The sequence below is a fragment of the Budorcas taxicolor genome, chromosome 1 (assembly GCF_023091745.1).
Source record: "Budorcas taxicolor isolate Tak-1 chromosome 1, Takin1.1, whole genome shotgun sequence".
Lineage (NCBI taxonomy): Eukaryota > Metazoa > Chordata > Mammalia > Artiodactyla > Bovidae > Budorcas > Budorcas taxicolor.
In genome coordinates, this window is record NC_068910.1 from 7,641,611 (window position 1) to 7,668,926 (window position 27,316).

Genomic DNA, 27,316 nt, shown 5'->3' on the forward strand with positions numbered 1-27,316 from the left:
GGATTGATGCTCTTAAATTTCTAAATTTGCTTATTTTCTTTCTATGTTACATTCTACATAATTTTTTCATATACTTTCCACATCACTACTTCTCTTTTTAGCTATGTTTAATCTGTTAAATTGGTCAGCTGCATAGCTAACTTCAATTGCTGTACTATTTTTCCTTCCTAGAAGTTCTATTTATTCCTTTTAAGAACACTAACCTGCTGATTCTTCTGTTTTCCACTTCTGGCAACTTATTCCCTGTATGTTTGCTTAACAATGTTATAGTTACTGTTTTTACTGTGTCTGGCTCATTATTATTCAAAGAGTATTTCTGAGCAGTCTTTGAGGCCTAACCTGAAGATTCTGTCTTCCAGACAGGTTCCTAGAGGAGTGATCTCGCTAGTCTAGGGTCACTTTTTTTGGAATTATGAGTTGAGAATTTCTGAACCATCCTAAGAGACACAAGTTGGAGCTGCAAATTCATGTAAGAGCTGGCCATGGTTTCACTTTTTCAGGGATGGTGTGTATTTTCCTCCGCATCTAGGCAACTTGAAGCCCTATGGGAGTGGAGGGGAAGCTACCCTAAAGATGTATGTAAACTCTGAGTGTAAGTTTGTCAGAGTCGATAACTGTCCTCACGACAAAGTGGCTCCACTTAGCTCCCTCAATCCCTATTTGCCTTAGATTTTAGTCTAATAATCCCTTGTTACTTTGTCAGCTATTCAATGCTCTTAGGAACATGTCTGTGTGTGTGTTTGTGCTGAGTCCAACACTTTTCCTTGTTTTTCGTGGGACCGTTGGTCAAACCAGTTAATGCTGCCATTTCCCAGATGTGGAAATCCTGCCAAAATTCCTAGGAAAATTTTTTCTAGCCTACATTTAGTTATTCAAACTATAAATCCCTTCAAGGGTGGACTAAAGATGTTTTTAAACATGTAAATACTCAAAAACCAGCAACTCCTATTCACTCTTCCTCAAGAAGATATGTTCTGTCGCAACAAAATCAAGAAAGCGAAAGATGCAGGATCCAAAAAACAAGTCCTTTAACGGGAAGTAAGACAATGGAAAATCCCAGAATGATGATTCAGGGGAATCCCACGACCACAGATGTGCGGGGGGCCTAGAAAGGGCCAATCTAGATTGGGAAGGAGGGTGGAAACTTCAGATGCAACATTCGCAGGTAAATGATGCACCTGGGGCAGCACCCAGTCTGTTTATGCACAGGATGTTAGGAGATTTGTGCTACGAGTGGAAGGTCTAGGGATGAATGAGTGCTTTTTTCAAAGCAGTATAGAAAGTTAAGTGAAGTTTAATAAGACACTTATCAACTCCAGAGTAAACTAAAACTTTGTACAGCAAGGGAAATATAATTTTATTATATCACATATTTAATATGAGACTAATATTTGCACATTCATAATAAAGTAAACCCTAAATATGTCATACTCTTGTCGGATACTAAAAGGAGGTGAAGCTTGTGGTTATGAGTGGAAGAGGCACAGGAGCAGTAACAGAGGCTAGATTTTCTTCTTTCATAATAAAAAGTCAGTAGAAAATGGCTGGCATTTAAAAATTGAGCAATATATGAGGATGTTAGAAACAGAGATGAACAGAACTTCCAGTTCCAACTTTCAAGTTGAGCAAAAGACAAAGCATTTCCTTTTAGTATAAACAGGAGTTCTAAAGTGTATGTGTTTTCAGTGAAATAGTGCCTTACTATAGGTTTGAAAAGGAAAACCTCATGGTTTTTTATCAGACAAGTTGTTCAGTATTTCTGAGTGGAATCACATTACAACTTTTCCATGTGCAAAAATTTAGCCCCTTAAAATTTTTTTCTAAATTCATGAAATACTTAATAAGTCACTCAGAGTATGGCAAAAACTACTTTTATATCATTCCATCACTGAAGAGAGGGCTACTGAATTTATATTAAAAAAAAAATTCCAAGACCAGTTTGAGCAGTGTTTCTTAAATACATGACGCCACCTGGTGGTGAAATATATTCTTGGCGAATAGAGATAAAAGAACGGATGGGGGAGAACTCTGCCCTTCAAACCCCCAACCATATCACTCAGAAGTAACAGCTGCATGAACGTGATTGAAAAAATGAGGACTGTGAAAAGATACTGTAATTCACTAAGTGTTTATAATTTGTGAGTTCTGAAAACACTTTTTGGTTTATTTTTCACTAGTGGAGAATAACTCTGCAACACTCTTTCTCCGCCATTTCTATAGGCCAAAATCAAACAGAGCAGGAAAACGTGAGACATAACTACCTAGACTGGGGGAGAAGGTGGTGCCTACGGGAAAGAGAATTCTTCCCCATAAAACTGAGTTGCCGAAAGGACTTACACCACAACCTCTCCCTATCTGATTCTGAACACGACACTGAGGTCCACTGAGATTGACCTTGGTTCCAGGACACAGGAAGGGGCCCAGCAGAGCTGAGGTCAGACAGCCCCGGGGTCAGTCCCCACTCGTGGGATGATGGGAGCCCTCCCCAGTCCGCCCATCAGCTGATCCCCAGGCTGCCCCCAACAGACCACATCAGGCCCCTTAGCAAAGCAGTGCCAAAGACTTGCGGGCACAGCAGGGGGAAGGAGAGGGTGGGACGAACTGAGAGAGAAGCACTGAAATGTAACATCACCGCGTGTAAAACAGAGAGTCAGTCGCTGTACCACACAGGGAGCTCAACTTGGTGCTCAGAGATAACCTACAGGGGTGTTCTCGGGGGGCAGGGGGCAGAGAGGGAGGAGATGTACATATACTTCTGGTACTTACGGCTGATTTGTGTTTTCTATGGCAGAAATCAACACAACATTGTTAAGCAGTCATCCTCCAATTAAAAATAAAGGAAATATATTTTACAAAGAGAAAAAAAATTAAAAGGAATGTGATGTGCCAAGACCCTGGAGGCTGAGGGCCAAGGCCCTGTCCTGGTGAAGCCTGGCCACAGCACCCACCTGAAAGCCCCGGTGTAGCCATAGTACTTCTCCTTAGAGTTGGGCACACACTTGTCCAGGCCCTGGTCATCGCCGGCACACAGTGCACAGAGGCTGGATTTCGGGTCGGCCCCAGGGGCACAGCTCTGACTAAAGAATTCATCTGCAGAGAAGAAACATGGGGAGCCAGCTCTTCCTACCTGTGTCAAGATTAAGTGGTCTCTGCCTAACAGGTGACAGGCGTGGCTTGGTCTGACCAAGGCAGACAGAACACACTCATTATAACACATAGTAACAAGTTACCACCACCCTGGGCCCCAACAGGATTCAGAAGAACTTGGGACTATAGGCAACCTGACTGGGGCTGGAGAAGAGAGTCTGTGGCTGTACAAAGGGTCCCATCCTCGCAGCCTCGAGCCGGGGACTCAGCTTGATGAACTCCGTGGCCATTGTATCAGAAGCTGCAAAATGTCCAGGTTCAGGTTCTGCTCTCCCCTTTTCCTCAGTAATAGGAACCCTGCTTTTCACCAGGGCCCCTGGTACCCGGCAAAACAGAGATAAGCCTTATCAGACTGTGGCTAGTAAGCCACGTGGCCAGGCACTCACTTCTGAAATATGAGCAGGAGTATCGGGGGCCAGTGTCCTGACATCTTCAGAAGACAGCTGGCATACACGTTCTGCCCCTTCTCTTTCCCTTCCTTCATTCTGCACGTGGAAAGCAGAAGCGTGGGCTGGACCGCCAGATGTGACATGAGCCGTGAGTGACCTTGAGCATGGAAGTCACATACGTGTCAAAACAGCCAGATATTTGAAAGCCAGGTCCCTGATACCATGGTGCTGTCCTGTCAGCTCTGGACAAGCCACCTTTGGGCTTCACTCACATGAGAGAGAAATAAGCCTCTATTCACTTCTACTGGGGGTTCTCTGCCCTTGCAGCTGAACCAAATCTGGACCAACTCATCATGAGATTTAGCCCATATTAAGAAGTTAGTGGAGCTTCTCTGGTGGTAAAGAATCCACCTGCCAATGCAGGAGACTCAGGTCCGATCCCTGGGTCAGGAAGATTCCCTGGAGAAGGAAATGGCAACCCACTCCAATATTCTTGCCTGGAGAAATCCCATGGACAGAGGAGCCTGGTGGGCTACAGTTAATGGGGTCGCAGAGCTGGATACAACTTAGCAACTAAACAACAATAAGGAGTTAACACGGATTAAAACAGGTTACAGAGAGAGGAAATAAAAGTGACAAGGAAGCCCTGCCCCAGTGAGCAAACAGCACCCCTTATCTGACTTGTGCATTCTCTGCCACTGGAAAAGCCACACCACGTGCCAAGCTCAGGCGATGCTGGGAGTGTCCCTCCATGGTCCTGGCAGCCTCCCCACAGCTTGGAGGCAGCCGTGGGGTCAGAAAGAGCCACACCAGCGTGCACTCCTGGGGAGGAGCAGAGCCACATGAAAGCCTGCCAAGGCGGAATCGCAAAGACCCATTCGAAATGCAGCAGGGCCCCACCGAGCAGAGGCCTGCCCGGGACGTGGGCCACAACTAGAACGTGGCACACACCTCCCCATCACCATGCCCACGGCAGGTAGGGTGTGGCTCCTATGTGAGGCGCAAGCATGGTGTGCAGTGGGGAGGGCAGGAGGGGGGAGGCTGAGGCAGAAGTCTAGAGGTCTTACTGGGTTTCCTCTGTAAGTCAGTTCTGTGTAGTAGCAAAAGGCACCTTTTATGAGGAAGGCAGGTGGCTTTTCCCAAATTAGGGAGCCAGTGCCTGGGAGGAATTTAGATCTGGAGCTCCAGGAGGTGAAAAAAAAAAAAAAAGACTTCTGAACTTCTCAGTACCTGCATCCATTCTTAGCGAGCAGAGAGGCAGACTGACCCTGCAGTTCTGTGCCTCCGTGTGGGGTGGACGGGGCGTGGGGCAGGATGTATGAAGAAACTGAAGGAGGCAGCCACAGGGGACCGCTTACACCAAACGAGGCCTGTGGGCCGCAGCCAGCCTGCAAATCCCCGCCCCTCCGTGCCCTGACTTTCTCAGGGGACGCCAGCCTACCCCCAGGACTGCCTCAGGACTCCTACCAAATGCGCAGGAGCCTGTCTGGTTGGCGATCAGGCCCATGGGGATGTTCCAGCCTGCAGTCCTGTCCACGGCGGTATGGCACGACTTCTTGCCTTTCAGAGAATTCCAAGTGAGCCCCTCATTTGCTTTCTTGACAACTGCCACGGCAAGGTACCCTTGGACAAACGGAAGAGCAAGTCTTAACCTCCCAGGGCCTGGGCCGTGGACTCTGTTGCACAGCGTGCAACCCACCACAAAGGTTAAGAAGCATCACCAGGCAGCGATCCCCCCAGATGACTGCTTATTGTCAAATAGACCAACACAGCCTAAGCTTAAGTGGGGTGCAGCTCCCCTCCTGCTAGCTCACGCCTGGTAGACTCTGCTGCCAGCAAGTGTCCCTCTCTACCGAAGCTGAGGAGGCACCAGCTCTGGAAGGTGGTGGGCTGGCTGGTGCACAGGGCATGGGATTTGGCACAAGGGACCCTGGTTCCGGCCAGGATCTGCCCAGTATTATCCATGGCTGTGAGTGAGATCTGGGGCTCTGCTTCCTCATCCGTATGAGACGGGGATGAGCCACCCCTCTTCCCCAGGACACAGTGGGGCTCAGGACACAGTGAGGAACTCTGAGATTTCTCTGCCATGTGTGAGGGTCCATGTGAACACGAATCCCAGCCACTCTCATCTCTGAATGACTGGCATCTGCGAAAGAACTCACAGCTTCTATGGCTGCATCTCTGTGAGTTTATTTTTTAAGTTCCCAACCTCTCCTCCAAGGACAAGAATGTACCCTCACAAACTTTTAAATCTCAGCAGTGCAGAATCAAATCCAAACCGACCATCCCAGCAGTTCCATGCAGCAGAAATGCATGTATGCGTTCACCAAAAGACAAGGCACTCACCTTCCGTTGGTCTCAGCACACAATCTAGGCTACTGTATTTGGAGGATTCTGAAAGAATAAAGAGAAGCAAAATGTCATTAAACACATTGTTTAGTGTGTTCATTTATTTTTCAAAGGTGCCCACATATTGAAAAACGCATATTGGCATGGCTTTGTACATGTTTGTTTTTAACATAAATACATGGCATTGTAAAACAGACTTCACTATGTTTCTTCCTTTTTTTGTTTTTGTTTTCAATTCAACCCAATGCTGTGTTTTTAAGTTCTTTTTTTTAAACTGAAGTATAGTTGATTTACAGTGTTGTGTCAATCTTTGCTGTATGGCAAAGTGACTCAGTTAAATGCATATACACATTTGTCTTTTTATATTCTTTTCCATTATGGTTTATCCAGGAAACTGGACATAGTTTCCTGTACTACACAGCAGGGCCTTGTTGTTTATCCACTCTAAAAGTAACAGTTTGAATCTACCAACCCCAAACTCCCAGTCCATGCCTCTCCCTCCTCCCATCCCCCTTGGCTACCAGTCTGTTCAGTATGCCTGTGAGTCCATTTCTGTTTGTAGATAGGTTCATTTGTGCCATATTTTAGATGCCACATATAAGAGACGTCATGATATTTGTCCCAATACTGTGATTTTAAGTTCGCATCGCATTACTGTCGTCTGTAACTCACTGAGCTGAGTTACGGCTCCTAAGTTCTCTGCACATCTTCATACATGTCTGGGGATGTACCCAGGGGTGGAACTGCTGCAGCTAACATCTGGACAGTTCAATTAACAGTTTAAGCCACTTGGCAACTGGTTGGTATTATTTGCAACCAAAGAACTCCGACCTAATCCTCACCGGTCAGAGGTGGGGGGCACCTGGCCTCCTCTGGTTCCCTGTGGAGAGGCGAAGGATAAAGTGGAATTGTTTATATCCTTGCAGCACTCTCCATCCATGCCTTTGGACTCCGGAATCAGCTTCTCCTTGGGAAAAGGTCTCATCACCCCCACTTCATGTGATGGATAATTTGAATGTAAGTGTTGTTCTATTGGAAAAACATTTTTTAACTGGTTTATGACATTACGTAAGTTTTATGAGTACTATACCTATAGTGTGTGTGTGTATATGTGTGCTCTTTGTGACCCCATGGACTATAGCCCCCCGGGCTCCTCTGTCCATGAAATTTCCCAGGCAAGAATACTGGAGTGGGTTGTCATTTCCTCCTTCAGGGGATCTTCCTAACCCAGGGACTGAACCCATGTCTCTTGACCCTCTCGCATGGGCAGGCGTATTCTTTATCACTGCGCCACTGGGGAAGCCCCTTACCTGCAATGTGCTCACCGCCAAAACTTTAGTTTCCATCTCTCACCTACAGCTGACCCCCACTGCCCATTTCCCTCTCCCCCACATCTCCTTCCCTGTTTTCTTATCCACCACTCTGTTCCCTGAATCTGCGTATTTGTTTTTGCTTGATTTGGTTTATTCACTTATTTTTTAACTATCCCACATAGGAGTGAAATCAGAAGGTATCTGTCTTTCTCCACCTGAGAAATCACAAACTTTTAAATCTCAGCAGTCCAGAAGCAAATCCAAACAGACCATCCCAGCAGTTCCAGGCAGCAGAAATGCATGTATGTGTTCACCAAAAGACAAGGACCCAGATGTTCACAGCAACACTATCCACAGCAGCCAACCATTGGAAATTACCTAAATGCTTCCCCACAGTAGAATAAATAAGTAACTGCAGTGGAGTCACAACAGAATACTACAAAACGAGATATAATGCTGAGCAAAGGACATTTTAAAAGGTACCTGCTGTGCAACTCCTTCTACATCAAGTTCAAAGACGGGCAGAACCGATTTGTGCCGTTTGAAGTCAGGAGTCATTACCCTTGCTGGGGTAAGAGGGCTAGTGGGCGGGAGAGGACTTGCGGAACCCGCTGTGTCTCGCTGTGGGCACTAGAGCTTGGGGATGCACCGGTGTGTGAAATGTTCTTCAGTTGTACACTTACGTGCACTTTTCTGTATATATATTATAACTTACTAAAATCTTTTTTAAAATCAAAAAGAGGAAATCAAGCTGGGCTCTGTCAGTTCTCACCACACTAGGCCATGTGGGTAACACAGCCACTTTCATCTATTCTTTCTCCTGATTCTCCTGTTTGAACCTATCTGTCCATTTTAATGTCTCCGCATGACCCACCGAGTGGGGTTACTCCTCTCCACCCCGCCCTCGAAGCCCAGAGGGAATAAGCCAGAGGGTGCTCTTCTCCACTTACTCCGGTTCTCTGCCATGACAGGCACCAGGCCACACTTGCCGGCAGTGTAGATATATCCTCCATCCAAGCTCAGGGCGTCCGCTTCCCCTTTCTGCCAAGACAAAGCATATCTTCAGCACCACGGTGAGGCTATTTCCCATCCTGCCTGTCTTTACAGCTCTAAGAGAACGGATGTCAGGTGCCCCAGTGAAGCAGCAAGGATTGATCTGGGCACCCCAAGGAAACACCGCGTGCACTATTAATTCTCTACCGGCCGTGCATGCCTTTCACGCTGTCACTTCCACTGGAAAGACCGGGAACAGGCAGCCCAGTCGTTGCTGCTGTTTAGTCACTAAGATGTGAACGACTCTTTGCAACCCCATGGACTGTAGCCCACCAGGCTCCTCTGTGTATGGGATCTCCAGGCGAGAGTACTGGAGGGGGTTGCCATTTCCTCCTCCAAGGGGATCCTCCTGACCCAGGGATCGAACCTGCGCCTCCTGCATTGGCGGGTGGAGTCTTTACCCCCGTACTCGGAACAGAAACGCCTTCTGTACTTGGAGCACTGTTGGGACCACTCCTGCACCAGCCTCCCTCTCTGAGGAGACAGGTGGGAACGGTTGGTCTTGTCTGGTCTCCACTCATTAGCACTGCACTCAAAAGTATTCCGCAAGTGAACAGAAGCAATTAAATTCGCTCACCATCAGAACGAACAAGCCCTGACTCCAGCACTGGAACATGGATTCAGCAAGACTGTGAAACTCCCTCTTTGAACTAATAACTTTTTTACAACTGTATTGAAGGTAATTGGAGATGTGGATGAAGATTTCTATTCGAGGCTGCACAGCACAGGGTTATTGATGACATCAAAATAAGGGGACAAAGAAGAATAGGGTCACGACTAAATTGTGCCACATCCATATACAAGATATTCTGAAATATATATTTTTTGTTTTTTTGGCCACACCATGCACCACGTGGGATCTTCCCCAAACAGTGATCAAACCAAGGCCCCCTACAGGCCTTCCTGGACTCTTCACTACTGGACCACCTGGAAAGTCACTGAAATAACTTTTTAAAGTGTTTTCAAAGCATATGTCACGTGGGAAAATAGCCAAGATATACTGTTAAGTGAAAAGGACTCAAAACAACAGAAGCACAACAGTCCACTACTGTTCCAAGGCTAAACTGACATGAACTGATGAATCCTACGGTGAGGAATTAGTGAAACTCTTAACTATGGTGCTTTCCTGCTGGCTCAGATGGTAAACAATCTGTCTGCAATGCGGGAGACTCCGATTCAAGCCCTGGTTCGGGAAGATCTCCTGGAGAAGGGCATGGCAACCCACTCCAGTATTCTTGCCTGGAGAATCCCATGGACAGAGGAGGGCTGCAGTCCATGGGACCACAAGGAGTCAGACGTGACTGAGTGACTAACACACACTGAACTGTGGTGGCCCCGTATGCGGTTCCATTGCTCTCTTTGTTTTTACATCACATCTTTCCAAATTTTCCAAACTACCTGCATTCATTGTGAGTTGTTCTTAAGATCAGAAGAGTGTGAAGTCCACAATAGACACTCTGCAGGACAGAAAGCTCTGTCCCCACTCTGCGCAGGCACGAGCAGACCCTGCCCCCCTGGGGGCGAAGCACCGCTGAGCCCCTGCTCCCCTCCAACCAGATGCGGTGACCTGGGCCCCCCGCCCGCACCGCTCGCAGGCCGGGCGCAGGCCCCTACCAGCACCAGGGTGATGCAGTCGTCGGTGGTGGAGGCCGTGGCACAGGTCACGTTCTGGCCGCTCTGCTTGCTCCACTGCTGGCACTTACTCTGCTCCTTGGGTCCCACCGCGCACCACACGACCCGCGAGCACCGCGCCTTCACCTCCTCCGCGGCTGCCCAGGGACACAGTGGTCAACAGGCTGTGAGCTCCCTGGAAGGAGCCAGAAGGGCCCTGGCTCTCTTGGGGTGTCTTCGTACTTTTCACTTCCCCAGAAGCAAACTGACTGCTCTACCAGGTTTGGGCAACCTGACGCACACAGGGTCCTGTGGCAGTATTATCAGGAGGCCACATGCTCCTTTGGAGACACTTGTCACCTGATTTGGTCCACAGAAGATGCTCACGTTCACATCACACCTACCCCGGTGAAGACCTCCAGGGGCTGGAAGGTGACCAAGGGACCGCTGCAGAGCAGGGTCAAGCTGCCCATAGCGGGCGGGGGTGGAGGGTGGTGAGGTGCTCCCGGAAGGCCTCAGCCAAGGCTCCCCGCCCACACCGGCCTGCCCTTAGGGCGGGCCTGGCCCTCACTCACTTTCCCTGAGGTTCTTCAAGGCGGTCAAATAGCGGGAGCCCAGGTACAGCGCCGAATCTACTTTTGAGGGGATCCTCACGAACCCAAGGGCAGAGTCTTTGAATAGCAGGTCCCTCTGGCCTTGTGGAGAGCCAAAGAGCTGGAAGCGCTGAGACTTGTTTTTTCCAAACTTCTCCTAGTGAGGGGAAAGAGAATTATGATGTCAGTGGTAAACAGGAAACCGAAACACCAGGTTGAAACAGAGGATCTGGTATTCTGGGATGATTCTGAGAGCAGGAACCTGGGTTGCCCTCCTCCTGTAGAAGGTCTCACGGCATCCCTGAGACACAGCTCAGTCATGGCTTCGTCGTTACGAAGTTGCTGGGGTCTGAGCACCTTAGAGTCTTGAGAATATTGCATCCTCCTCCCCCTACTTCTATTCCAGCCTGGGAGACCCCGCCAGTGGGTCACGCTAGAGGAGGCATCATTGTTTCAGCTGTATGGAGTACAGCCTAGACAGGCAGGCCACTGAATCTTCCAGAGTGGCAGGAAGTTAGGGAAGGAAAGAAGGAAACCTCCCCACCACCAGATCCAAGCGGGTGGGGGTACTGTGGGTGGGGATACCTGTGCCTTCCTGAGAAGCTCCCAGATCAAGTTCTCCTTGCCATCCACACTGCGGGCCACAACAGCATGAGAAGGGACCTGGGCCAGGTGGCACTCCTTGAATGCATCCACTGGTGCCCGAGTGTTGTTTAGGCAGAGAAGCTCATACTGGTCCCTGTCAGCCTTCTCTGGCAAGTTCTCTGGGGGGAAGGGAGAGGTGGAGGAGAGGAAGGTCCAGATGAGCAGGCCCCAGTCAGTAGCCATGAGCTATGGCCCTCCTCTCCCCATGGAATTTGAGCTGGAGGAGACATCTTATACAGTTGACAAAACTGGGGGTCAGAAGGGCAGTGGATTGTGCCGGAACATGTGGAAAAGTAAAGACAGTGCCCAGGAAGCCTTAAGGGCAAGCCCATGATCCTCTGATTGGATCATACAGGCTCTGGGATTGTTGCAACTCTTGCCTGGCAAGCCAAGGAGGCTGAACCAGACCCATCTTTTTACATGACAACCCCACCTACAAAGAGTCGCAGGATGGAAACAAGCCCGGAACTGCTGCCTTCACCCACATCTCTAGAAAGAATAAAAATGGTAAAAATTTTAAAGCAAAAAATACAGCTGAATCACGTCTCAGCACTTGGGTGTATCCAAAAAAGGGGGAAAGGTGGTATGAGTGAGTCCATCCCAATTTGGAACTATTGATCTACATCACATGTGAATTGCATCAGAATACGTTAAGTGATGGAAACTGACCCAAGTTGTTTTATGAGCTTAGTATAATTTGGATCTCAAAATCAGAGAAAGAAGTACAAGAGGAAATAATTACAGACCTATTTTACTTATGAACATAAACAGAAAAATCTACAATAATTAGCTAACTCAATATAACAGACTATTTTTAAACTAATAGGTCAGACTCTTATGTTTATCAGTTTATTCCATTCACAAAAGAATGACTGAATGCCAAAGAAGCTAAAGACATTCATGACAAGAATGAATTAAAGGAAAACAATGAGATCATCTTAATAGCTACAGAGAAAAGCATTTATATGTTCAACATTTATTTGTGCTTTTTTTCAGTTTTGGAGAACCAGTACTATAGAGAACTTGGTAAAGGTATTAAACTTCATAAATGCTAGTTATCAAAATATCTACAGCAAAATCATACTAAAAGAAGAAAATTTAAAGTCACTTCAAAATCAGGACCAAGCAAAGATGTCAGTTGTCACATTGCCAACACAATACCAGATGACCTGTATTTCACAATTTACTAAAGAAATAAGAGATATAAACACTGGAAGGAAAAAGACAAATTCTATTTATTGAAAGATGATGCAATCACCTACATAGAAAAGCCAGTGAAACCAAGAAAAAACTAATAAAACTAACAAGAAAAGTCCAGCGAGGCAACACTACAGAAATCAAGTGTTACCCTCATTAGCAACAACAGAACAGAAACTAATACAGATTATAATATACTCTAAGAGCAAGTGAAATCATTAAATAGCAGGCAATTGGTTTCATCGGCTTCTTGGGTGGCTCAGTGGTAAAGAATCCGCCTGCCAGTGCAGGAGATGCAGGAGACATGGGTTCAATCCCTGAGTCAGGAAGATCCCCTGGAGTAGGAAATGGCAACCCACTCCGATATTCTTGTCTGGAGATCCCATAGACAGAGGAGCCTAGGGGGCTACAGTCTATAGGGTCACACAGAGTCAGACACCACTGAGTGACTGCAATTAGTTTCATTAAACAATGCAGAAAAAAAAAGAAAAACAATCCAGGAGGGAGCTCCCTGATGGTCTGCTGCTGCTGCTGCTGCTGGTGCTGCTAAGTCGCTTCAGTCGTGTCCGACTCTGTGCGACCCCATAGATGGCAGCCCACCAGGCTGCCCCGTCCCTGGGATTCTCCAGGCAAGAACACTAGAGTGGGTTGCCATTTCCTTCTCCAATGCATGAAAGTGAAAAGTGAAAGAGAAGTCGCTCAGTCATGTTTGACTCTTAGCGACCCCATGGACTGCAGCCCACCAGGCTCCTCCGTCCATGGGATTTTCCAGGCAAGAGTACTGGAGTGGGGTGCCATCGCCTTCTCTGCCCTGATGGTCTAGTAGTTAGGATTCTGTGCTTTGACTGTGGTGGCCTGGGTTCAATCCGTCAGAGAACTGAGATCCCGCGAGCCTTGCTGCTCAGCCGAAGTAAGACAAAAACAACGCAGGAGATTAAGAGAAAAATGTTAAGTTCTATAAATTCTATTGAAGAACCTAAAAAGAGGTGTGATCAAAAGGGAGAGATTTATTATGATCCAGGGATTAGAAAATTTGACATAAATATATCAGTTTTTCATGAATCAGTTTAAATTCAATACAATTCTACTTAAAGTATGATGTTTTAAACAATCAAGAAAATAATTCAAAAATTTTAGTTAGAAAATAAATAGCAAACTGTTTGGGGAAGGTTCTCTCTCTTTCTCTCCCTCCCACTTCCACCTCCATAAGCTATTAAGGATCACTACAAACCAGAGGAATAAAAGCAGAAAAATACAAATAGACCAGTGAGACAAAATAGCTCAGAATCCATGATTATAAACAAGTTTTATGTATAAGTGGCTCCACACAGCAGTAGGAAAAGGGTAGAATTTTTTACAGTCAGTATTATAAGGAAAGTGGTCTCACTATAAAGGGGAGAATGCTCAAGTGGAATCCATACCTAATTTCCTAGGTAGGGTACATATGAACAGACAAGAATGTGTTAGGGAGTGGAGTCTATAAATTGTACTGTAGAAAATCTTTATGATTTAGATGGAAAATAGCATCTTTAAAAGACCCCCAAAACATATGCCAGCAGCACAAAAGTGACCAATTTGACTTTATCAATATCAAGGACTTCTGTTCAACAAACCTGTCACTGACAGATTTTTTTTTTTTTTTTTTTTTTTTGACTGAGAAGAGATTTTCCTAAAGCCTAGAACCAACCATGGCTAGTTACATAGAGAGGAGGAACGCCTCACCTTGAATCAAAATCATGAAGAAACAGGCATGAAAATCAATAGAAAGATAGTCAACGGTGAAAAAAGGAAGAAAGGGAAGCCCAAACTACCAGCAAATACACTGAGATGATCAAACTCACTAGATGCCAGAGAAATGCAAGAGAAACCAACAGTGACGTATCTATTGCTTTACAGCTGTAGATAGTAAATGTGATGTGTGCTCTCCACGGAGCACTTCTCACCTGTTAGAACCCCTGAACCAGACAAGCACAGCACAACAACACGGATAAATCTCTAAAACGGAATGCTGAGTGGAAAACCTTGATCAGATCATAATCAATAATGATCAATGAAGCTTCTGTGAGCTTAGAATCAGAAACACAGATCACCTCTATACACTGCAAGGCCACATCTATCTTGGAGGACATGTATCAGCTACCTTGACCTGGGTGTCCTTGATGCAGAAGAGAAAGATAGCGGGCACGGGAGTTTCAAAGAAAACTGATTGCTTAAACTATACAGTCACATAAAAATCAGAGCTGTGCTCTGCAGAGAACTTTGATAATCGTGTGCCAGGAAGTGAGGAGTCAAATTAGCTCACTACTTGGATTTACAATGAAATGAAAGGAAAGAAAAAGCAAAGGAGGCGGTACCCGCGGCTCCTCGCCCTCCCCTTACCAAACACTGTCGTCTCCTTGACAAAAGCCACGTCTCCAGCCCCGTCCTGCAGGCACCTGTGGGATGAAAAAGCACCAGAAGGGTCAGCACAGAGCGGCCCGGCTTGTTCCTCGTGCCTGCCTGTGGAACGGGGCCCTGGGGCTTGTCTTCTGTGGGTTCCTGACCTGCAGAGGACAGGGCTCTGAGGCTCTGGGGCCCCCCTGGGAAGGCATCAGGGGCCACCTGCAGATGGATTCTGAGGAAGAAAGAACCAGAGGATGCTGGCTAGAGACCCCGACTTTCCCCTTTAAGGACTGATTGAGAGGGGAAAACTTTGTCTTTCTATATAAAAGAGTTTCCAAGCCTCTACACCAGAGGGTAAAAGCAGTACATGTGGCCACGTGGTTTTTTCCCCTCCCAGGGCCAAGTGGCAAACGTGCCCTAGGCAGCAGAGAGTCGGGGAGGCCCCCCAACACACACAAAATGCCTGAGTCCGAGAGGCAGATGGGGTAAAAGGAGAAACATCAGCTTCAGCATGAGGCTGGGGCGGAGGAGAGAGCTCCCCAGTGAGGCAGAGATCACTACCTCCCGGGGAGAGGCACCAGGCTGTCCGGCTGCCTGGCCAGGGGTCTGGGGCCAGTCTGCTCATGACAAGACTCCTTCAGTCCTTCTGTAGTTAGGGAGGGACAGCCGTCAGCAGGAGGAGCCCAGGACCACAGAGGGACAAAGCCAGATTCAGGGATCTCTGGGGAGGCAGGAGGGTGCGCTGACGAGGTGACTGCTCGCTGGGCTGGTGCGGAGGTGAGGGGGTCCTGCGGGGGCTAGGGGACTGGAGGAGATCATGCACTGGGCAGAGCCAGCACCTTTTTCGGACTCGGTTTCTCTGCACAGCTCAAGAACTGGACCTCCTTCGTGGTCCCCACTAGCTCATTGAGCTCTATGTGGGGCCAGAGAAAGGGCTTCCTAGCCCGAGGACACATGGGCCGCTGGGGAAAAGACGATAGTCTCACTCACTTGAAGGCACCAGAATAACCAAAGTATGGTTCCTGGGAGGAGCAGGCACACTTGTTCTCTCCCACCCCCTTGCACAGTTGACACAGGTTGGGGTACGCTTTTCCATCAACGCAGGGCACACAGCTGGCAGAGAAGAATTTAGCCACAGCTGTTGAACAGAGAGAAATGAACCAGGGTATGAGCTCACCAGACCACAGCCAGTGGCACCCCCAGTGTTCCCTCCCCTCCACCCCCACCTGACAGCCTTTGCAAAGCCAGGAGCTCAGAAGATGTACATTGGCTGAGACTAGACTCAGCTACCACCTCCCAGGGCTGCTGATACAGGAGACCCCACCCCCACAGGCTTCACAGCAGTTAACCTGACCCCTGCCTTGGATTCACCCCACATCCTCACCTGGGACACCCCGAAGTGGCTTGTGAATGTGCCACTGGAGTAGGGACCCCAGCCTGAGATCACCAGAGCCCCCACACATCTTACCTCCCTGGAGGGGCTCGGCTGACTCTGTCCAGCTCAAGAACGGGCGAAGGATTCCCATAGGGATGTTCCACCCAGCGGACCTGCCAAGGCCCGTGTGGCAGGACTTCTGGCCTTGCAGCTGGTCCAGCTGAAAATTGCTGCTCTTCTTCACGATGGCCACAGCATAATAGTGGGTTTGGGGAGCTGCAGAAAAGGTAGAGAGAATCGAGAGCTCTTAGCCTGGACCGGAGAGAGAGAGAAACAGCCCTCCCTGAATGAGCCCCTCGTGGGAAGGGGAATTCCATCTGGTCACTGCAGCCCAGAGCCTCCTCTGCTTCCCCAGTGGGTCGGTGACCGGCCTAAAGAGCCCAGGGACATCATTCCCTGGACGTGTGACACTGTCTGAGACCTCAGCTCTGTGCCTTGTCCACTCTGACCCCACAGAGCCCAGGGCCCAGGTCCAGGCCACCTCAACTTCTGGGTCCCCAGGGAGAACTCACACTTTTCTGTCCCATAGATCTCTGCCGCTACTGGCCGCAGTTTGTAGGGGTCCAGGCCCGCCTCAAACACCATGCCACTATCCAGGGTCACAGCATCCGCCTTTTTTCCCTGAAACCACAGGCCAAACCAGCTTCAGGAGAAAACCTACCCTAAGCCAGGCAAGTGAACCTCAGGATGTCAGAAGGCTCCATGGCTGGAAGGATCTTCCAGAGGGTCAGCTTCCAGTCACGTCCCACTCAGTTGCTATGAGAGGTGGTATGAGCCCAGAGCCCCTCTTTTTTGGGTAACGGGCTCCAGCCCCTTTTCTGTAACTCCTGAGGTCGCCAGGTGGCCGCTTTTTCACAAGACATGCCTCAGATCACTCAGTGATGGCATCCTTCACCGTCTTTTATATTATAAACTTTGGGGATGGACATATAGTACACACTGCTATATCTTAAGTGGATAATCAACAAGGACCTACTGTGCAGCACAGGGAACTCTGCTCAATGTTCTATAGCGGCCTGGATGGGAGGAGTTTGGGGGAGAGTGGACACCTGTATATGTATGGCTGAGTCCCTTTGCTGTTCACCTGAAACTACCACAACAATGTCAATCAGCCATATCCCAATACAAAATTAAAAGTTCAGTAAAAACAAAAGTTCTAGATGCTTACCCCCTTCCCTGTTTTTCCTCTATATTTCTTCCAAGTTCTTATTTTTATTGAATACAAATGTTAACTATTAGTATATCTTAAAGTTATCATCATCATCATCATAAACCATGTTCATCCTCTTTGGCATATTACTTCACCTATGCTTACTTATTTCTCGTATTTGCAGCCTGGTAGAAATAATATTTTCTGGACTGCTTTATTCATCTAAAACTGCCTACATTTTCTCCTGTAGCAGCTTTCTTGATTGTATTGACTTCATGATATTATATCATAATGTGGCTGTTTTATAATTTATTAAGCTAAATTTGAAACATTCCCTCCAATGTTCACCACCTGGGTTCCTTCTAACTTTTTGCTGTTAAAATTATACTTGCATGGGCAGCTTTGTCCTCTTAGCTTTTCTCCCTTCTGATGACCTGTTGCCTTGGGATAGGCATCTGAGGGCGGTATCACCCAGACAATGGGCATTTTTTCTTCAAGGCCTTGGCCATCATTGTCATCCTGCTTTCCAGACAATTCCTTTCCAATCTGGAATGCCACCTACCGTGAGGACCAGTTTCATTATAGAACCACCAGTGTGAGAGGCTTTCATTTTATTAAGTGCGATCACTTAGAAAATTCAAGTGCTAACAAATTGCTTAGATTTGTATGTCTCTTGATTATTACGGGGAACATTTCATAGTATTTTTATTAACACTACCTCCATCTCCCCATATTGTTTTTCCTATGTGATCTTACATTTCTTACCAGTTGAATTAGTTCCTTATAGAATACAGTCACTTGTCAGAGCTCGTGCATATTCACTCCAGTGCTTTCTAAAGTTTCTTTTGAATGGGAGGATAATTGCTTTACAATGCTGTCAAATGTTTTGCTTAAATGTTTTTAATGGCTATGAATTAAAATTTTTAATCATTCATTTTACTTCATGATTTGGTTCATTGCTTTTTTCAAAGCTAAGAGACTTCTCTTCCCTCTACGGCTCTGCTAATGAATCTGCCTCTCTAGGTTTTCGATAATACACATTTTATTTTTAAGCATTTAATCTATCTCTGTTTTGGTGTATGGTATGTAGTTGTTGTTGCGTAGTCGCTCAGTGGTGTCCGACTCTTTGCGACCCCATCGACTGGAGCCCACCGGGCTGCTCTGCCCATGGGATTTCCCAGGCAAGAATACTGGAGTGGGGTGCCATTTCCTCCTCCAGGGGATCTTCCCGACCCAGCGATCGAATCCACACCTTCTACACTGGTGGATGGATTCCTTACCACAGACTCACCAGGGTAGTCTGTGGTGTGTGGTGCTGATTTCAAATGGGGCTCTAATTAAAAAGGCAGATTTTGAGGTCTTATTCACAGATATGGAACAAGTTGGAATAGGGCCTACAAATCTGCATTTTAAGCCAGCAGGAAATGCTGGTGTTGTTTGTCCACAGGCCATAGTTGTAAACTAACAGTCTGAAATATTATTGAAACTAGACTTTTTCCCTTAAGTACTGTTCCAATAAGCCTAGATATTAATAGGAACTTTACACACATTACCTACTTTGTGCTAAAGTCATATACACATCACCATGGCACATGGCAGACACACAACACACTTGCCAAACAAATGAATAAAAGTGATTGCAATAGATTTTACATCTGAAAAAAACAAAAGGAATCTGAAGTTATGCACAAGTCAGGACTCCCTTCCCTTTCTCTCTCTGCTAACGTCTTAGACAAGGGTCTTTCCAGTGCGGCCTGGCAGGCTGCGCCCCAGCATGTGATGTGCTGACTATGATGGGCTCAGCTTTTTTCTCTGCAAGTTCAGAGGTAATCTCTCTGGAGATTTTCTCTTAGAGTCACCTTGACTTTTGCCAGTGATACCTATTCACCCAATACAACTGCTTCTGTGACATCATTGTGTGTTAGTGGCGGGTTAGTCACTCAGTCATGTCCGACTCTTTGCAACAACATGGACTGTAGCCCGCCAGGCTCTTCTGTCCATGGGATTCTCCAGGCAAGAATACTGGAGTGCATTGCCATTTCCTTCTCCAGGGGATCTTCCCAACCCAGGGATCGAACCCAGGTCTCCTGCACTGCAGGCAGATTCTTTACCGTCTGAGCCGCCATCATTGCACTGTCATTATTCTCAGTTTCTGTGGTGATGTCAGTTTCCCTACAGATGGTTTTCAAATGTTAGAATGGCAATGTCTGCTTCCAAAATGGCGTTGTGTCCTAGGAGAGAGGACAGCTCCCAACTTACAGGCGCTCAGGAAGAAGAGCAGAGAGGGCAGGGTGAGCTCATTCTCCATGGCCCTTGGATCCTTTCCCTTTCAGTCTGGTCCCACCCAACCTACGGCCTGGACTCACCGCGATGGCCCGGATACATTCCAAGGCAGAGGTCCTCCTCACACAGGTGATAGAGGGAGCACCCAGCTTCCTCATCCTCCTCTGCCATTGGTAGCATTTGGACCACTCCGGTGGTGAGATGGCACACCATCGAACGTTTTTCCTCGGGGCAGCCAGACACAGTCCTGGGAGAAAGAGGCCAAGGAGTGAGGGTTCTATCACTGTCCGTGGAAAGGACAGCCTTGCCCTCTCAAGGAGTGGCCCTCCCCTTCCCTCTCCATTCTGTGGCTAAGTCAGGCCACTCTCCTCCGATGGAGGTGTTTCCCTAGCCTAATGACCACTCCATGCTGGCCAGAGGGCTGTGACCCTCAACAAATCTGAGGAGATGATCAGAGCCTCTGGAATCGTTTCCCTCCTCTGACTGACATGCTTCTTACCCCTGACAAAAAACGCAGCAATGCCCCCTTGCATCAGCTAAGGGAGTTCTTCCACCTGCTTTGTTCCCCTGGAACTTAGGAGGTAGGCAGGGGAGGAAGTATCGTGTCTGTCTTTCTGGTGTGGAAGCTGACTCTTGAGCATGGCTGAGTGACAGTCTGCTCAGCAGTGGCAATGTCCAGCCTGGAATCTGGGTCCCTCTAGGTTGTTGAGGCTTCAGACATCTTCCCAGACATCCTCCCCAGAGGATGCCAAGGGAATGAAGGAAAATACACCCCACCCCTTGTCGGGAGATGAGCTGCAGTAGGTGTTGTACCCAATGGGTCAGTGTGCCTGAGTTACACCATCCACCACCGCACCGAAGACAGGACTCTCAAGGAGGGATGGAAATGTTTTTAAACTGATTTACCACAATGGTTGTACCACTTGGTAAAGTTACTAAAAACCACTGAATTGTATACTTTGATGAGGTGAATTTCATGATAAGTAAAATATACATCAGTAAAACTGCTACCAAAAAAAAAAAAAAAGCCTCTTGGTCGCAAAAGCCACTCCTATTTTGGATGTGATTTGGTGGGGAAGGGGGCTGCATTCAGCTCTCTGCCACCTCCTATTCATAATCACCCCCTGCACCCTCCAGGGTATTGAGACACCTGGCGAGGATGTGGCTGCCACACCCTTCCCCCCGACACCAGCCACCGTCCCAGGGAAATTTCTAGGGGTGTAATCTACCCTGGGAAGCCTTCCTGGATCTGTCCTGAGGTGAGAATCTGCACTATCCGATTTAGCCACTGGGATTCAGCAGGGTTTCCTGGATGCCCTCTGTATACAGGGCACTGGGTGATATGCAGAGGAACGTGCAAGCAGATGGCAGCAGCCATCTCATCGGGAGAGGCAAAGAGCCCCCAAGGATGCAACCAAGAATGATGAATGCTCTAGAAGAGAACAAGTGCCAAGCCAGGTGTGATGTCCCCATGACCTCAGCCAGTGACTGGGGCGGGGAGGCAATCCAAGAAGTGGGCGCAATGGGCCACGTGCTCAGAGACGGTTGCAAGGCCGATCTGTGCCAGGTCTTTACTCAGCCCTTCATGTGTTCCGTTCCCCCTCCATCCACCCAATCCCTTTTTATTGAGTTTTGCTGATATCCACGTTTCCTAGGTTAGAAAACTGTGGCTTTAACTTATGGCTTGCCCAAGGTTTCACAACGAATAAGTCTGGATCCAGAATTTGAACCTAGGCAGTCAGACACCAAGCCCCCTGCCTATGTAGGCTGACTGGTTAGAGACGGGGTGTCGTGGAGATGGTAAAGGGTTTGGGGGCAGGTCATGGAAAGCCTCCAGTGCTGGTCCTAGAAGGTCTCATTCAGAAGCCATGGAGCGGCGACTCACAGGAGGGCAGAGACAGGTGGGCTGAAAGCTGGAAACCAGGCAGAAAAGGGAGTCGAGAGGAGGGAGCACAGCAGAAATCAGGAGTTGGGGGTCACAAGATGGAAGCTGAGGGTGAAAGGAGAGAGCAAAACGAAGACCATGTGTCAAGCTGGAGGGAAGGCATGAGCAGGGGCAGGAATAGGGAACCAGGGGACGAGCTTGGGTGCTCCCTTGGCAGGGGTGAACCAGGAAACTAAAGCGCCACTGAGAGGTTTTCCGAGATGCCCCCAAACACCAGCGCTCGGTGCAGAACGCAGCGCTCTGCTCCGCCCCTCCACAGCTCCCAGCAGCAGCTCTGAAGCTGCCGGTCTCTCTCAGGACGAAACGCTCTCAGGCAGATCTAGGTCTGGCCCTGGAGTATCCCCAGCCCCGCCCCTGATCTGTCTCAGTCACTCGCATGCTGCCCACTTGAGCCTGGATGGCACCCTCCTGAAAGGACACGTGCTCAGATTCCTTCTGTGCGGACACACCGTGCCCCTCTCTCAAAGGCAGGGGCTGGGCTGGAGTTACTCTTCTCGCCCCACCCAGCCTCTTCCTGCCACGACACCCATGGGGAGCAGGGCAGGAACCCCCCAGGCCAGTGGCCGCCCCTTCCACTGCGTAGGACTAGGGATTCAGTGATACTTTGGGACATTGGCCACCAAGACAACCAAAGATTCAAGTGAAAATGGAATCCAGTGATGCGACTCTGAGCCAGATCCCAGACCACAGCCCATGACCACCTCTAGGAAAGCAAGGCTTCCTGCCCCTCCGGCCTCTCCTAGGTGGCCCCGACCCTGTGCTACAGGCCCAGCAGGCCACGGGTCAGGGAGCAGAAGGAAGGGTAGTCGTGAGCTGGTGGTCCTGGCCAGGTCCAGTCCTGCCTTAGAGGAGAGAGAAATAATCCACACTCCTGGGGAGGATGAGATGGTTGGATGGCATCACCGACTCAATGGACATGAGTTTGGGCCAACTCCAGGAGATACCAAAGGACAGGGGGTGCCTGGCGTGCTGCAGTCCATGGGATTGCACAGAGTTAGACGTGCCTGAGTGACTGAACAACACCAGGGGAAGGAAACTGGAGAAGAGGACCAGAAAAGACAGGGATAGGTTAGGGAGCAAAAGCTCCCGGTTATCCTCTGAACACCTGTCTTCATCCAGGAAGCTCCCAGCCCGGAGTCGATGCCGGAGGACAGAAGGAGGCTGTACTGCGCTGCTGGCGGGGCAGGCCGCAGGGGGCGGCACCTGCGCTTTCACCCGAGCCCTGCACACACCCCGTCTCACCGCTGACACTCTCCAGCCCCTGCGGCCACTGTCAGGACTCTCCCCCTCCGCTGCTGGAAGCCCGGCCCTCACATTTACATCACTAATGTTCAGCACAGGTGAGGGAGCACTCCAGGGATCAGCTCAGACACTTGGGGGGGGGGGGGCGCGGGGGCGGGGCGGTCAGAAGGAACGGTGGTTTAGTCCCTTCTGCTTAGTCCCCTTCTAGACCAGGCACATTAAAAACCAGGCACCAGGCACTTCTCTCGCACCCGCTGACAGAAGGGGCCCAGCAGCAGGGTCTGTGCCCCCCACCCCTGCCCCTTTGCAGTGGGAGGGCTTGTGTGCGCCTCCATCTACCAGGGCAGGCGGCCCTGCGCCCTCCTCGCAGCCCTGTGGAGAAAGGGTTGAGCCATTTTTCAGGGAAGCTGAGGTTCAGAAAGACTGTCGCTTGCCCAAGTTGCACAGTCCTTGCAGGAGCTGGGACCCCATCTGCAGTCTCCTGAGTGTCTTGGGCAAGTCACTCGCCTTCTCCGAATCTCATTACCACCCCCGCCTCCCTCTGTATACTCTTGTCACCAGTGCTATGGGTAGGACAGAAGGGACAGGGACCGGGAAAGACCCTTAGGGGAGCTCGGCAGCTCTGGGCACGGACCCCGCCGGCTTCTCGGAACCCAGCTCCGGGCTCCTCCCCAGGCGAGTGGGCGGGATCCGCTCCGCTCCCGGGCGCCTCCTCTGCGGCAGGTGCCCGTGCCAAACTGCCTGCTGCGGGGGACAAGGAGGCCCACACGGCGGGGAGCCAGGACCCAGACGCCTACACTGAGGGGTGAGGGGACTGGGTGTGGGATGCTCTCACAGCGGGGTGTGGGGACCGGGACACCTACCTGGAGGGGCATGCCCCCGCCCCCACCCATACCTGCACTCACCAAGGGCTCCAAGGGACAGCAGGGCGGGGACGAAGAGCTTCATGTCTGGGGTCCTGGGGCGACTCCGGAACGAAGGCTCTGCCACCTGCCCTCGTTCTGCGTCCCTTTATCCAGTGCTCGGTGGCCTCACGAGGTTTGCCCCGCCCTGTGGTCCTATAAGCGCCCCAGGCCTCCCTCCTCCCCCCTCCCGAGGTCTGCTAGTTTCTAGAGGGGAAGAACGGGGGGAAGGGGGGAGGTGGGGGCGGAGAACGAGGGAGCGGGAAAGGTGCCCGGGCGGGGCTTGGCGCTCGGGGAGAGGATACCCAACCCACACCCACCTCTCAAGTCCCCTCAGCGCTGCCTAGTTGGGGGATGCTCTTTCGTTCCCACCTGTCCGCAGCCCCTCGGGAGTGGCAGTCCCTGGGTTTTGTCCCCCCTCTGGCCTCAGTGCCTTCTGGAGATCGGCACCTAGAGCAGGGGTCCTAAGGTGAATCTTTGCAGATCAGCTTGACTGTACAGATGGTATCTACAGTGCTTGGGAAACAGTTAAGGCAGACGGAGACCTTTGCGTCTGCACGCAGCAGCCAGCCTGGAGTTTTGAAAGAAGGCCCGCTGCCTGGCCCGGGGTCCACAACAGCCTGGTCCAGCTGGCAGAGGCAATATGCTGGCCAGAGTCTGACCCAGACTGCCTCTGGGGCCCTCCTGAGACCTAATACAGCTCCCAGAAAACAGAACCAGAGGCCTACGTGCCCAAAGGCTCTCCTGGTCCCTCATTTGCCAATGAAAAGGATATCCTACCACTTGCTTTGTTTTGTGGCAAGATGAGGTGGGACATAGGAACCTCATTTTGATAAATGTCCTATTTTGTCCTCAGTACACAGGCTGACCCTGTTTCAGGAAGCTGGTTTTCAATTCTAAAGCTAGAACTCTGCTCTGCATCCTCGAAATACACTCCCTTGAAGCACAATGACTCCCACGCAGGGGTCTCCAGTGCAACCCTGCTTATCATTCACTGATTGCAAACAAACTAAATGTCCATCAAGGGGTGGGGGCAGGACTTCCCGGGCGCTTCCAATGCAGCATGTGCAGCTTCAAACCCACTTGGGGGAACTAAGATCCCATATGCTGTGAGGTGTGGCCAAAATTAAAAAAAAAAAAGAGGGGGGTGTCACATAGAGCATGATGCTCTGAAACACACTGGGGGGCCCAGAGAGAAAGGGCCACCATGCAAGTACTGATGAGCACTTGGCTCCAGGAGATACTAAGTGAAGAAGTCAGGTCCTAACAGTGATAGAAATTCCCTCCGTGGGTTAGTCTGGACAGTATGTTATTCTGAAATCTGTCTGTCCTGAAAAGCTGGCCTTGATTCTTTGCTTAGACTACTGAGTACACAAAGGGTTTCCAGGGGCAGAGGGGCAATACCTCGGGAGACGGCCCCGTTGGGGGTGGATATGCAGTGGGTGGCACTTGGCACCATGGTGAAGCAGAACCAGCCCGTTTTGGAGGCCCTCAAGGAGACTGTGGGGCCCCTCTATCCTGGGCGTGGATTCTGCCAAGGCACATGAGTGGAGTCTGACTAGGGATCCCGCTTGCTGGGCACAGGAGTGGGATCCAAGGTTCAGTGGGAGGATCACCAGTCAGGTTTTGGGGTGACAGATCCAGGGTCTCTCATGGTTTGGAAACACAGTGTTGCAACATTAAAAGTTGCTTTCATCAATAATTGCAATAAGCCATTACAAAAATAATGAAGTAACACAAAATTGACTAATTCTCAGGAGTGCTGAAGCATCTTTGTACCTTAATTAGCAACTTGGCTTTGCCCTTCCGTGATTATAAAAGAATTAAGACATGTCACAACCCAGGCCTGTATCTCCAAGTGCAAATTAGAAAAAGGATGGGTTAGGAGGTCAGATGCCTGCAGATTCTCTCATGTCTGATAGAGGTGGCAGGAACACAGAGAACCTGGGGCCACAACTGAGAGGCAGAGCTGAGGGATTGCCCTGGAGGCAGGATTGGGGTAAGCAGACTGTTTTCATGCTGTGTCTTCAAGGAATGTCCCAGCCTCAGGCCAGCAGAACAGCCCCCAAGGCCATCTGAAGCTGACAAAGGAGGTGGGGCTGCCCAGAAGACAATGTTCCACTGATCTGTTACCAACATTCATTCATTCGTTCACCTCATCCAAGCCAGAACTGGTGGGTGCCAAGAGGGACACAGAGAAGAGGGGGTCCCATCCTGGCCCTAAGGAGCTGATGGCACACAGGGGGTGGGGTGGGCACAGGCCACTGGGAAGAGGCAAGGCAGCATAAATAGAGTGAGCAAGGGAGCCGAAGGAAGGCCATTTGACCGGTTTGCATCATCAGGAGCCCATAAGGCTTTGAAGAAGTGCATTTGACCTAGGTACCTGAAGGAAAGGGTACCTGTCTACAAAGAGAACTTCAGGTAGAGGAAATAGCCAGGTAAAGGCTTGAGAACATGGATTCAGTGACCTCAATGGACAACCAAAAGTTGCCCTAGACTTTCCAACCTGGAACGCATTGAAAGAGGATTCACAAAATCATGTCCTCCATCCTGAGCTCCACGTCAGGTGTCTATCTGCCCCTTGCTGCCAGTCCTGCAGGCACTACAGTCAATGCATCAAAAATAGATCTCCTCTGCTCCCGCAAGCCCCACATTTCCTCTCATACCTCCCACTACTTCCCACCAAATGAAGAGCCTTGGGGTCATCCTCAAATCCTCTGGTCAAAGAGCCCTATGTGTGTGCTGGGCACTTAATGATTAACATTGGTTGAAAGGATGAGTGAATGAGTGAGGAGGAGGGACAGTTCAGTTCAGTCGCTCAGTCGTGTCTGACTCTTTGCAACCCCATGAACCGCAGCACACCAGGCCTCCCTGTCCATCACCAACTCCCAGAGTCCATCCAAACCCATGTCCATTGAGTCAGTGATGCCATCCAGCCATCTCATCCTCTGTCGTCCCCTTCTCCTCCTGCCCCCAATCCCTCCCAGCATCAGGGTCTTTTCCAATGAGTCAGCTCTTCACATGCATGGCCAGAGTATTGGAGTTTCAGCTTTAGCATCAGTCCTTCCAATGAACACCCAGGATCTCCTTTAGGATGGACTGGTTGGACCTCCTTGCAGTCCAAGGGACTCTCAAGAGTCTTCTCCAACACCACAGTTCAAAAGCATCAATTCTTCAGCACTCAGCTTTCTTTATAGTCCAACACTCACATCCATACATGACCACAGGAAAAACCATAGCCATGACTAGATGGACCTTTGTTGGCAAAGTAATGTCTCTGCTTTTTAATATGCTGTCTAGGTTGGTCATAGCTTTCCTTCCAAGGAGTAAGAGTCTTTTAATTTCATGGCTGCAGTCACCAACTGCAGTGATTTTGGAGCCCAGAAAAATAAAGTCAGCCACTGTTTCCCCATCTACTTGCCATGAAGTGATGGGACCAGATGCCATGATCTTAGTTTTCTGAACGTTGAGCTTTAAGCCAACTTTTTCACTCTCCTCTTTTCACTTTCATCAAGAGGCTCTTTAGTGGGAATATTCTTGGTGGGAATATTTATACCGTGGAAATTAGCGAATTCTAGATGTCAGGTCATCTTTCCCTCCAAGAGAGCCAGCTGACAGCACACCTCTGCCTGTGCTTGTCATTATTTGGAGGAACGCAGTGCCCATTGTTGTAAGGGTGT

General features: G+C 49.4%; 1 protein-coding gene across 1 annotated transcript in view; it reads right to left on the reverse strand.

Moving 5' to 3' along the window:
- The window catches only part of LTF (lactotransferrin), a 30,080-nt gene extending 6,398 nt beyond the window's left edge, over positions 1-23,682 (reverse strand). The window contains exons 1-13 of the mRNA XM_052639162.1: positions 23,640-23,682; positions 19,631-19,794; positions 16,627-16,735; positions 16,148-16,330; positions 15,670-15,817; positions 14,677-14,732; positions 11,041-11,219; positions 10,438-10,612; positions 9,866-10,020; positions 8,149-8,239; positions 5,883-5,930; positions 5,004-5,159; positions 2,949-3,090 (exon numbers count right to left, since the gene is read on the reverse strand). Coding sequence (XP_052495122.1) covers positions 2,949-3,090; positions 5,004-5,159; positions 5,883-5,930; positions 8,149-8,239; positions 9,866-10,020; positions 10,438-10,612; positions 11,041-11,219; positions 14,677-14,732; positions 15,670-15,817; positions 16,148-16,330; positions 16,627-16,735; positions 19,631-19,794; positions 23,640-23,682 — 1,649 coding nt within the window. The remainder of the gene's footprint in view (positions 1-2,948; positions 3,091-5,003; positions 5,160-5,882; positions 5,931-8,148; positions 8,240-9,865; positions 10,021-10,437; positions 10,613-11,040; positions 11,220-14,676; positions 14,733-15,669; positions 15,818-16,147; positions 16,331-16,626; positions 16,736-19,630; positions 19,795-23,639) is intronic.
- Between the last annotated feature and the right edge of the window lie 3,634 nt (positions 23,683-27,316).